Here is a 12,596-nt window from a genome sequence, read left to right as displayed (position 1 = left end):
TGCTGACAAAAATAAGGAAAGTTCTCTATCAATGCAATTTGAACAAGGATAAACGAATCGAGGCGTCAACGATAGGCCTATCGTCTATAAATGGTCTAGAAGGCAACTGTCAAACGAGGATAAATTGATTGCTTTCTACTCATAGTAACTATAATGAATACGAAACTTTAAACTACTACAATAATAATTATTGTTGTTAAAGTAATACGGAAAGAGGAACATTACAGAAAGCAATAAATGCGAAAGGAATAACTGTGCATGATTCAAATATTATCAATTGATTGAAGAAATCAATGAAAGCTTTGCCTATATTAATTTAAAACCATGAAAAGGATTTAGAACCCCTCCCCCCACGATTCAACTGATTGTATAGCATGTCCTTAGATGAGATATTTATTAATGACACCCAAGTCCTCCCATTATAGCCCAGTCAATGAAGGTCCAAAAAAGCAGTTTCGATCCGAAAATTAAATAAAAGCTGAATTTCCCACCATCGATAGAACCCTCCCAGAGGGTCATTCTCCCAAAAGTCCCAAGAAATCCCCTTGGAGCTTTCCGCCCCAGCCCCCTAAAACATGAAAAATGCAGGTAAACACGGGAAATCAATTATCTCTGTAACCATTGATCGGAAACAGTTCTATTGTATGCCATTAGATTCGTTACATTATGGACTACAATATTAGTCGGATTCATTTCCTCAATGAATCGAACAGTTTCCTTCATAAAATAATATAATGTAAAAATTTAGGGGTTTTTCGATTTGATTTTTTTTGTTTTCTCCGATTAACTTCGAAACAAGTAATTTTAAAGAACAATGTGATGAATAATTATTGTAGCCACATTCATTGCGAATCCATTGATGTATATTGTTATGTATTTGCGATTCGATTTGACGCTGAGAAGGGGAAACAGTCGACGCGGTACGGCGTGGCTGACTCTCTTCACCATAGTAAACAGTAAAATACAGTAGTAGGCCTACTGCTTTCTAAGTTGCATCTTATTCACACTATGGCGCTCGAAACAATCAATTTTGTCTATTGTTTTGACATGTGATGAAACTAATTTTTCACATTTTAATCCTCTAAAATCATTTTGTTATATATATGTGCTAAATCATGCATTCTATGTCAGACAAAGATATTGTTTGTAATCGATAAAATATTCATACTATTACATAATAATAATACATATTATTCAAAATATGTGTGTATGATCATAATTCTATGCTTAAATTTATCATAAGTTATGAATGTCAAAAACTGAGATAAATCATAGATTACAATAGTGTTAACAGTGGCAATTTCCTGAAAAATCATAGCGTGCAGTGTTTGCTGTTTTCTACAGTTAATATTCTCAAAGCCAGGTTGATAATATACCTTCAGTTGAGCAAAATATATATGACGGCTTTTTTATTACATAAAAAATTTATACATTGGGCTTGTTGAGTTGAAACTTTCTATGATTCTCTCTGTAAAGTAGCCTAGCTTATCTTCCGTTCTTACTAGTTGAATCTACATTATTTAGACAGTCCAATATGAAAATTCAGTAGATTCTAAATATGAAAGCCATGCAAACATACAAATTAAGGAAGAGTAAGCATGCATAAAAGGTAGGAAAATCATGAAAGTGTTTCACATTTAACCACAAAGTACCCTACCGTATAAGATTGATTGAAAGATTATTCATCATCTTCTATTATTTTTGTTAACATATGGATTTTTCACCTCCACTCGCATCTTGTCATTCATTACACAAGGTTGGCAGAAGCTTTTCTTTATGTCGATTAATGTTGATTGAAATTGATTTTGATTAGGGCACCAAAAGAATAGATCATGTTCTATTTGGAGCATTCAAATTAAATCTATTGAACATGATTTCTTATGACTTAGCATTCACAGATTCAGTTGGGTAAAGCTATTTGAAAATTGTACCTGATTATCAATTTTATTGTTTTTATACCATTCTAGTTCATTGTGATCATTGAAGGGTTGAAGTGATGAGTTAGTTCAAGTGAATTCTAGAACACAAGTATATTGTGCTTATAATGGGCTCTTCTTTATTTTCTATCGATGCTTTGCTCCAGTAGAGAAAACTTAAATGTTGGTTTACATTTTATAAGCTTTATAAATAATATAAATTAACGGTAATATAAATTTGATAAGTCCAGTATTAAATTAATCGATGTTGATTTTCATTGTATCGCTTTGTATCAATGTTACTTGCACTGTTTGCAATTCATCACTATTCTCTCAAGAATAAGTTTTTTATGAATTTCAAGATCTGAAAATTGAAATTCAAATGCTATTTGGATGACGTTCACATTCCACTGTTTTTTTTTTTTTTCAATAATTGTTACGTTGAAGAGTGAGGCAATTCAATCCATTTGGATGTAAAAGGAAATCACAGTGCGATTTGAACAGTGGATAGTAACTTTGAAATTCAGTTGCTCAATTCATTTCGGCTTGATACTATCATTTGTAATTATTGTTGATCAGAAATATGCATTGCAGTCTATATAATGTTTATATTTCAGTTTGACTAATATTCTATCACAGTCTCGCTTTCAATCATAAACATGATAATCTAAATACGTTGATTACCTTAAAGATGTAGCTTATCTTACGTCGAGCAATGTACAATACAAACAATTTTCATTAAATTACTATTATGATGATCATTGGAATTTCTGCCTGTGAATGAGATAAGTCATTTTATGAGCCTTGAAATTCGTACCTTGAAAAAGTTGCAATATTACTTGAAATTTTGTTATTTTTACTATTTATTATAGGTACTGTACATTGATTTTTGAGATCAACTACTTCATTCTGAATCAGGATAAGGATAAATAGGGAAATTGTGAGATGGGGATAACATCCATAGTTACATAGCATCAATTTGAAAGATCTGATAATAATTATTTGAACGGAACTGCGATTCTGGCTTGGTATTGCCTCTTCATGTTCAGTGAGAATAGAAAGTAATTCGTTCTCACTATATGTGATAATATTGGTAATATTTGGTAACATTTGTTAATATTTGAACCGAATGTGCATTAACAAATTAATCTACTTTCAGCTTGAAATTTTTCAACTTATCAGGAGTACAGTGTTATCATATAGTATCTCAGGTAGGCCCACCCTTTTATTTTTTTTTGTTCACGTGATCTGATGATATTCATTCCATTATCAAGTGTTTAAATTATAAAGAGTGATGAAACAAGATAAAACACAAGAAAAGCTACGAAAATAAATTTTGAATCTTCATTTTTCACAAAATAAGGATAAGATTGATTGATTGAGTACTTTATTTATGTAGATTACAATATATACTGGCTTATACACTTATATACAATAGCTTACAATACAGCAAAATTATAGATGAATTTACATAATATAGACTAAGAAAATAATTATTGAAAGTATATGATATGAAAAAGTAATTTGTAATATAATAACTATGGATAATTATATTGTTATGCATCTACATAGATTGGCGGAGCTTTGGACATATCAATGTCCATTCTTCGGAAAGAATATTAAAAATATCCTCCCCACTAACTCTCTACCAAAAGATGAAGATGAAGGAGTCGGACACATAATATATCATGAAACTTCGTTGAAAAACATCAATATCTGAAACTAGAGTTATCAAATTGTGTTACCTCTGACTCGTATGGAGAAGGCACACTTCAAATTAATATAATAAATTCTGTGAGCAAACAAGGAAATCCTGATTTTTATCATGAGCATGGTTAAATCAAGAAAATGGTAATATTTTTTTAGAATATTGAAAAGTGAAAATCTGTATACAGCGCATGTCAAAACAATAGACAAAATTAATTGTTTCGAGCGCCATAGTGTAAATGAGATGCAATGTAGACAGCAGTATTATTCTGTTTACTATGGTGAAGGGAGTCAGCCGCGTCGGCTGTTTCCCCTTCCACAGCGTCAACTTGAATCGCAAATACATAACAAAATACATCAATGAATGTGGCTACAATAATTATTCGTCACATTGTTCTTTAAAATTACTTGCTTCGAAGTTAATCGGAGAAACAAAAGAATCAAATCGAAAAACCCCTAAATTTTTACATTATATTATTTTATCAAGGAAACTGTTCGATTTATTGAGGAAATGAATCCGACTAATATTGTAGTCCTTAATTTAACGAATCGAATGACATATGATAGATTTTTTCCGATTAATGGTTACAGAGATAATTGATTTCCAGTTTACTGTTTACTATGGCTAAGAGAGTCAGCCGCGCCGTTCCGCGTCGACTGTTTCCCCTTCCACGGCGTCAAATCGAATCGCAAATACATAACAATATACATCAATGGATTTGCAATGAGAGTGGCTACATTAATTATTTGTCTCATTTTCCTCTAAAACTACTTGCTTTGAAGTTAATCAAAGAAAACAAAAAAATCAAATCGCAAGCCCCCTTAATTTTAACATATATATTATTTTATCAAGAAAACTGTTGATTTTATTGAATAGATGAATATAACTAATATTGTAGTCTATAATGTAACGAATCTAATGGCATACAATAGAACTGTTTCCGATCAATGGGTACAGAGATAATTGATTTTCCGTGATTACCTGCATTTTTCAACTTTGAGGGGGGCTAGGGGGGAAAGCTCCAAGGGGATTTCTTGGGACTTTTGGGAGAATGACCCTCTGGATGGGTTCTATCGATGGTAAAAGATCCAGCTTTTATTTAATTTTCGGATCGAAAAAACCTTTATTGACTGGGCTATTAATAGAGTCTTCCTATCCCAATTGTTATTCTAAACAATAGATCGCTCACTGGACTACTTTCTCCATGATCACTCATTGGAAATCGTTCATTGGACGGCACCAACTCGAAAACAACTTGAAATATTGCTTTTCAAAACAGCCTTGGACTTGTAGCCCCTAGTTTGGAAACGACGTTACACTGTACTATGAATACAAAGACACACCCTACCCATTGTGTGATCTATTGTATTGAACCCAAAGCTCTCAGGCCAAGATAAAAGACATCGTCAACAAGAATGCCTTGAACCACCCAACCATTTTCAGTTTTTCTAATTTCTAGTTCTCAGGTCTCAGAAATTATTGTTCAGCCAAACACTGGTGGAATCTAGCAGTACTACATAAAAGACTTTCACATTTTTTGCAACAGCTCTCCCTATTGGTAGTAGAAAAATAAGATGGTGAAGACCATGCAACTATAACAGCTGCTCCAGTTTATTTCCTGAACAATACTCTGTCTTTATTTTTTGCACAGTTTTGGCACCTCAAGATGTTGGGAGCCTTAATCGAATCGAACACGTGCTCAGAACTCATACAAAGTGCTTTCTCACACACAGTTCACAAGTTCAAGTATACGTGGATACAGTGAAACAGCTTTCAGCAAACATGTTTGAAAATCGAAAGAAGTTTGAGTTGATTACTACAAGATGAATAAATGCAACCTATTTTATAGCTATCAAATTCTTAAAGAACCCATGTAGCACAATAATAATAAAACTAATATTCTAACAAAGATCGAACACGAAGAACAGGTTAAGAATGTTTTTACCTCTCTTTCTCAAAGTTCAAATCTATTTTCCAAACACTATCAGCACTAGCACAGTACAAGGACAGATGCGGCTATGTACAGTTCAAAATACGAGTAAAACGTTCAGACAATGCTATAAGAGAATAGCGTGCATGACCGAAGGGTTGGATTCTAGAAGAGTTGTTAAGACAGATTGTGATGCTATTAAGAACAGACAATGCATGCAGCGCGAACGAAGTAGGCTATGTCTTCCGTCTGTCGGGGACTGCTAGGCGTGTTGTCATCGTTATAATCATCATCATTCAGGGGCTTGTGAGTTGTACGATAGACGAGGGCATTGAGAAATCAAACTGCCCAAAAAAGCTAGGCAAGTGAGAGAAGGAGCCCTTTTCGAAGGCCGAACACTAGGGAACCAACCTCCAAGGTCTTCTCTTTCTTGTTGCTGTAGGGGTCTAGACAGCATCTGGCGCACCTTCAGCCAGCCTACAGGTGTGAGCTTTCATTTCATGGCCAAGAAGTCTAGAGAAGTCAGGTCGGAACTGTTACCGGTGATTATACACGAGACCTGCTTCCACGTTGTGCCAGTCCCTGTAGCCTATAACTGATTCTTGATCTTCAAAGTGAACCCACTTTAATTTTGTCAAGATGTATAAATCGTTCACAATCTATGAACTTGCAAATATTCTATTCCTTTGATTCAATTCTATTGTTTGGAACAATCTTTCCTACGAAAAACCAAATTACAATTTTTTCTCGGTAAATTTCCCTACTTTTCAACTTCACGGACCCAAACACTTCATTTATGTTTTCATTAGACATAGCCTACAATATTGGAGTTACAAAAACAATCACATCAAAACATGAATGAAAATTGAATTCCCACATTGTTTCAAACTTAACAAACCAGACACTGAACTTGTTCGTGAATGAAACAAAATTACATGCCAGTCATAATTTGGAAGCCTGTGAAAAACTGCAACGTGAGAGAAAGAGAGAGAATGACAAGAGGGCGGTTGAATGAACGGAAGGAGAGAAAGAACGTGATGCAGGAAGAATGAATCGGATGAATGAGGGTGGGTGGGCATAGAGGGGCAGACGGGAACTTGATAGGATGCTGCTGTTGATGCATTATTATGACACATCCCTTGCCACCGCCACCCAAACAACAAGGTATTCAAGTATTGCAACACGTTGTCGCTTGTCCTGGGCAGATGCTAGATATCACTGAATGTGGAATTTATTCCACCAAATGTGGGCCACACTGATAAGAGTAAAAATAGAAACTAATCTAGTAACAAACTCAACTGTAGTAGGTTGGATTAATTCTTTCAAATTTATTGAATATCATTTCCATTGGTTTTCGATAACTTTCAAACCATGAAAAATTATGTCAGTTACAATACCAGAGGGTATTGAACTATTGAATTCAATAACAGTCCTTCCCTAAACTCTGAGGGAGCCATATTTTGATAGCATCCATTCCATTTCAAGAACAACTTAAACATTACTTTCAGGTTAAAAAATGATAACGTCTATCTCAGAAAGTCGGAAGTGAGACTAACGATAAGCAGAAGGACCATGAAAAAGACCTGACCTGGAAACTACAGAAGATAGTTGGGAACGTCATTGCCGCAGGAAACCGAATGCTAAACAGACTCAGAGCGCAGTGTAAACAAGGAAAACAAGTGAATGACGTAACTGGAGAAGATAGCGTTGAGCATTCTGTGAACTCCAAGTTTAGGGGAAGTCCCGGTTTGCAATAGCAAGCGACCAAAATAGCTATGAAAGTTTGAATGAAGTACTCTACTCGAATCAACAGTTTACTACTTGCTAAACGTTTTACTGCTCTGCTGGATAATAAACAGTTCACACAAGAGCAAGAGCAGCCGCATTATAAAACAAGCAAAATTATGCTCTTGAAACAAGGTTTCTCTAATTCAATCATTCAATATGGCTTTGAATGAGCGCTAACTTAGTCAACTAACTTAGTAAATGTACTTCCTACTACTTTATTATGTATCAACAGAACTTTATTGTCTATATGTACGGAAAGATTGAAAACCACAAAAGCCAAAATATGTTTGTATTTTCATTCTGTTCACTGTTCATCACAACTACTAGAATATGGTATGAATGAATTTTGAAAATGAAACTCAGCTTTCTTGGTTATTCTAGCATTAAATAATCGTAAATTATTTAGATGAATTCATACTTATAATATGAAACCATTAGAAAAGTAGAATAGATGAAATAGAAATAGAGACAATTGATCAACGAACTTAGCTCCCGGGGTTTCAGGATTTAATTTTCATTGACAACTGACTTGAATGATTTGTTTCTGTATTAACAAGTACATATGTAGTACAGTATTTATATAATTCCATATACAGTTACTTCTACATTGATCTTTCATCTTTGAACCATTGATTAGAAGTGTTAATTTCCCATTGAAAGACTGAACGATCATGAATCCCATCGCTACAACAGTGTTACACATTATTATTATTTTGTAAACAATGCTCTCTTATCTTTAACGAGGACGCAGCAACAGAAATATTTCATATCACTAAATGTAATTTAAATGATGTAATTATAAATACAATAATAAGTTTGAAAGTTCATGGTTGTTATATATTTTTTCAGGGCTATAGAATAATAATAGATCCGACACCTATTGTTGTCAATCTTGTAAGATATTTTCAATTACTAGGCTCTAGGCTATACAGAACTGTACTAGAATATTTTGAGAAAAAGTAGATGACTTGGAATATTCATTTCCGCCCAATTTTGGGAATAAAATTTGAACAATTTTTAGTGTTTCCAAATCGAATATAAATCGACATAATTTTTATCTTCGAGTAAACAAACTCTGCTCGCGAAGTCTGATCAGAGTTCAGTGATGGATTCGCGAAAAACACAGATAATTGGCATGGAAAATGTTCATAGTTTTATTTTGTATTCTCATAGAAAAGTTGTTTTCATAATTCCGTCTGAAAAACAAGACTTGATAGTTGTTTGTGAAGGATAAAGAATCTGTTGTTGGCAATGTCACTCGTTGCAAGTTGACTCAAATCATCAAAAATACACCTTAGCACAATTCGACAGTACTGTATGTAAATTGAAAATAGATAAATGACAACAGACTCAATGTCACATGAATCTAGGCCTAATCAACGTCCTCAAAATGTATAGTTTCAGGTAACTGTCAAGATGCTCTTCTAATGAAAATGTGAAAATGTCACCCACAGTAAGTGTGAACTTCGTGAATAAGTGTGAACCCCTCTATATGGTTCTTGAAAAGTAATACTGTAGTGACACATGTGATACGATAATATTGACTAATATTAGTAAATGAATATCGATCTACCTTCATCTTGCTGGGTTTGTCTTGATTCTTAATCTTGAAGATCTGGCTGATAGCAGAGGCAAACACACCACCGTTACGCCACAGAATGGGCTTTCTATTAGTATTTTCCATAGTCCATGAAAAAGAAACACTCAAGTCCGCACTCAAACATGCAAAGTCTTGAACATGTCACACGCGCACGGAAATAATAACAACGATTCAAAGGTTGATAAAATGTGAAGGTAAAAAAGACGAGCTTCACTACTGATATCTTCACAATCCAACGTCTGAGAGTAAAATGTAGTGTAGTGGCAGCGTAGTGGCGCAAGCAGACACAAGTGGTGGGGGTTACGCGGGAACGGTCGCTTCCCCTCCACTGGCTGCGAGGTGTCACTAAACCTTCCCCTACTCCAATCCTAGCAGTCTGAGTCCGCGCATTCATAGAGTTTTATTTTCGCTGCAGTACTACCAACCTCCTCGTCACCAAAATACCGTATCTCTGCGTCTGCCTTTCTCAACATCACATGCTTTGATCAACACCACTGCTCCCCTCACAATCACCACCAACAAACACCTGAACTACTTCCAAAAACACTGACTGATCCTGATCAGGCACCTCATCATCATCCACCCGGTCCACCTAGCAAATAAAATATGCACTATGCACTCCTAATCTGTAACTGTTGTCCTAATAATATGTTGCACTTGCACATCATCCAACCAAAGAGAAACGGAATACTATACGGATATTCCGATATTCGTTTGTCTCTGATCCAACCAACTATTTTGCATACTATTTCCATTTTTCGGTAAACGCTTATACTTCATGATGAGAAATTTTCTTGCTTCTTCATGCTGTATCTGCCGCATCACTGGAAAAACTATTAAAATATGAATTTTCAAATGATGAGGTGCCTACAGACTTATGCGCCCCGAACACGCGCATTTCAATTTTCACCCGTTGGTGATAATAGTCTTATAACTGTATTTTAATGTTTCTGTACAAATACAGTTATAATTAGCTGATGAATAGCAAAATGGCACATGTTTGCACCCAAGTCTGTTTGCACCCAAGGATGCACGATAACTTACAGTTAGGTTACCGTGAGAAAAAGGTTTAACTTTTCTAAAATACTGTATTACAAGAAATTTCATGTTGGTAAATAGGCCAACTACTGTCATGAATACATTAGTCGAAGGCCGACGTAGTGGCAAACTCTATACTTACTATACTTGCTGGATTTGTAGCACTGCAATACAGTACCACAATTTTCTCAAAAACATTATTTTCATGTAAAGTTATTATAATATAAGGCATCAAAAACAGTACTTATCTTTCCATTTCAATAAAATACATTTTTCATGAATCACCACAAATTAAAAGAACAATCTTGATAAACAATTATTCCATTTAACATTTATACAATTCTATAGATTATAGAGCATACTATATATATTTTAATGAATGATTTCACATGATGAAATGGCAGAGAAAGGGTATTTGAGAGATTTCTCCAGTTTCAAACAATATGAGGAATGAGTACATTTTCTACAATGCTGAAGAATACGGTGAAGAATAGATTTGAATCATGACCGTGATATCATTTTCGTAAATATTTTCTAGATTGGAGTAGATTATGTCATCGTGAAAAATGGAATAGATTGTGTATGAGGGAGCTTATGCTGTGCAACAGAACTGTGCATAGTTAGTGTGCATAGGGATGCGGATGCAGAAGGCTTGCACTATCGGCCGCCGCTTGACTATCCAGATAGCATAGGGACAAGGTCTGTCTTGACACAGGGATCCTTTCGTTGAGAATTTTGTGTTTTTGAGCTTTGCAAGCTGCAAGCTGCTTTTCTTTGAATAGGCGCTCAGCCAGGTAGAATGGGTACATCAAACTTCCCTTCTTCCAAGAAATGCAACAATGGGCCAACGGTTCAACGGTTTACTGGAAACCAAGTTTTGGGGAGGAGAGAGAACTCACACTCACAACTCAGGCAATCTCTACCATGTGAACAGCCAACTTCTTCCAAATACAGTTCTCCCACAACAAAAATACGCTTTCTATTCTATGCAACAATATTTCCCCAATTCGATCAATCCCATTCAGTCATAAAGTTGTATCATTATACATTTATTCATTTAAAAATGTACAACTGATTGCAGTGTAGTAGCCCTATTACTTTGAGTTCAATAAAATTGACAATTTTAAAACCTTTGCAATGGCTTTTACAATCTCGAATCTCCACTATTACTATTTATATCTCAACTATTACTTAGAGTTCAATATAATCGACAATCTATAAATATTCACAATAGCTTTCACAATCCCCCCACTTAGAAGGATACTATATAGCATTAGTATGCAAGGCTGAAGGCTACATTATATATATATATATATATAATACATTGAAACAGGAGACACAAGATATAGATTGAAAACACTCTTAAAAACTTACATTATAAATGGGGGGAATTTTCGGGAACTGAGTTCCCTTCCTCAACCGAGCAGACTGCAGTTTTGAATCCAACGGTCGTGTGAACACAGAGTACGCACGGAGACTCCATTGTAGCAGCAGAGACCACAGATTACGCGGTGCAGATGGATGGAGAGAAAAAGGGTACAAATTCAGGGGACATTATGGGGTATTTAGGGGGCGGTTACAAACGGGATATTTAAGATTTGAGTGAGTTATGAATAAGGAAAGGTGTAGCTTATGAATTGATAGAAAAGAGGAGATTTAAAATTTTTTGATTTCTAATTTTAAATCTTTGATTTTTTCTGAAAATTTTTATTTCTAATTTTAAATCTTTGATTTTTTCTGAAATTTTTTGATTTCTAATTTTAAATCTCCTCTTTTCTATCAATTCATAAGCTACACCTTTCCTTATTCATAACTCACTCAAATCTTAAATATCCCTTTTGTAACCGCCCCCTAAATACCCCATAATGTCCCCTGAATCTGTACCCTTTTTCTCTCCATCCATCTGCACCGCGTAATCTGTGGTCTCTGCTGCTACAATGGAGTCTCCGTGCGTACTCTGTGTTCACACGACCGTTGGATTCAAAACTGCAGTCTGCTCGGTTGAGGAAGGGAACTCAGTTCCCGAAAATTCCCCCCATTTATAATGTAAGTTTTTAAGAGTGTTTTCAATCTATATCTTGTGTCTCCTGTTCTAATTTATATTACAAACTTTAAAGTGTCTTATATATATATATATATATATATATTATATATATATATATCTTTTATTCCAATAAAATTTTTCTAATAGCCCTATTTCCATTGGGCTACCTGATATGTTAATTAATACAAAATAATTCCATAGTCACCTTTTGTTATGAAAAGAAAATGGTAATAAGGAATGGATATAAGGAATTTACTGACAATCAATATTTTTATTTACATCTCAATACGGACTTCCTATGTGCTTAAAACTACCGTTTTAATACCAGTAAACAATTTTATCAGAGAGTGACATGTTTATTACAGCTGGTAAGTTCATATGCTAAATCATATTATCACAACATGATCTTGAATCATGATGATCTTCCCTTTCTACCTTAGGCGCTCGGCCGACAATTTCGGAAACATAGGTCTGTAAAATGGATTATATATAATATTTTATATGTATAATATATAATTATTATTAGTCCCCCTATTAAAATTCCTGGTCAGAAACCATCCCCAATATTCACA

The 12,596-nt window shown here is 34.6% G+C and overlaps 1 protein-coding gene across 4 annotated transcripts in view; it reads right to left on the bottom strand.

The window, feature by feature from the left end:
• LOC111059847 (3-phosphoinositide-dependent protein kinase 1) overlaps positions 1-9,285 on the bottom strand; it is a 55,183-nt gene extending 45,898 nt beyond the window's left edge. The window contains exon 1 of one of the 4 annotated variants that reach the window (XM_039428219.1): positions 8,916-9,285. In XM_039428219.1, coding sequence (XP_039284153.1) covers positions 8,916-9,026 — 111 coding nt within the window. In that variant the 5' untranslated portion in view covers positions 9,027-9,285. The remainder of the gene's footprint in view (positions 1-8,915) is intronic. The other 3 variants (XM_039428236.1, XM_039428235.1, XM_039428218.1) reach the window with 3 other exon arrangements.
• Positions 9,286-12,596: the final 3,311 nt, after the last annotated feature.

This window comes from Nilaparvata lugens, chromosome 5 (genome assembly GCF_014356525.2).
Source record: "Nilaparvata lugens isolate BPH chromosome 5, ASM1435652v1, whole genome shotgun sequence".
NCBI classification, from domain to species: Eukaryota; Metazoa; Arthropoda; class Insecta; order Hemiptera; family Delphacidae; genus Nilaparvata; species Nilaparvata lugens.
Note: the sequence above shows the minus strand (reverse complement) of the source record. Positions and strands in the feature narration are given on the sequence as shown.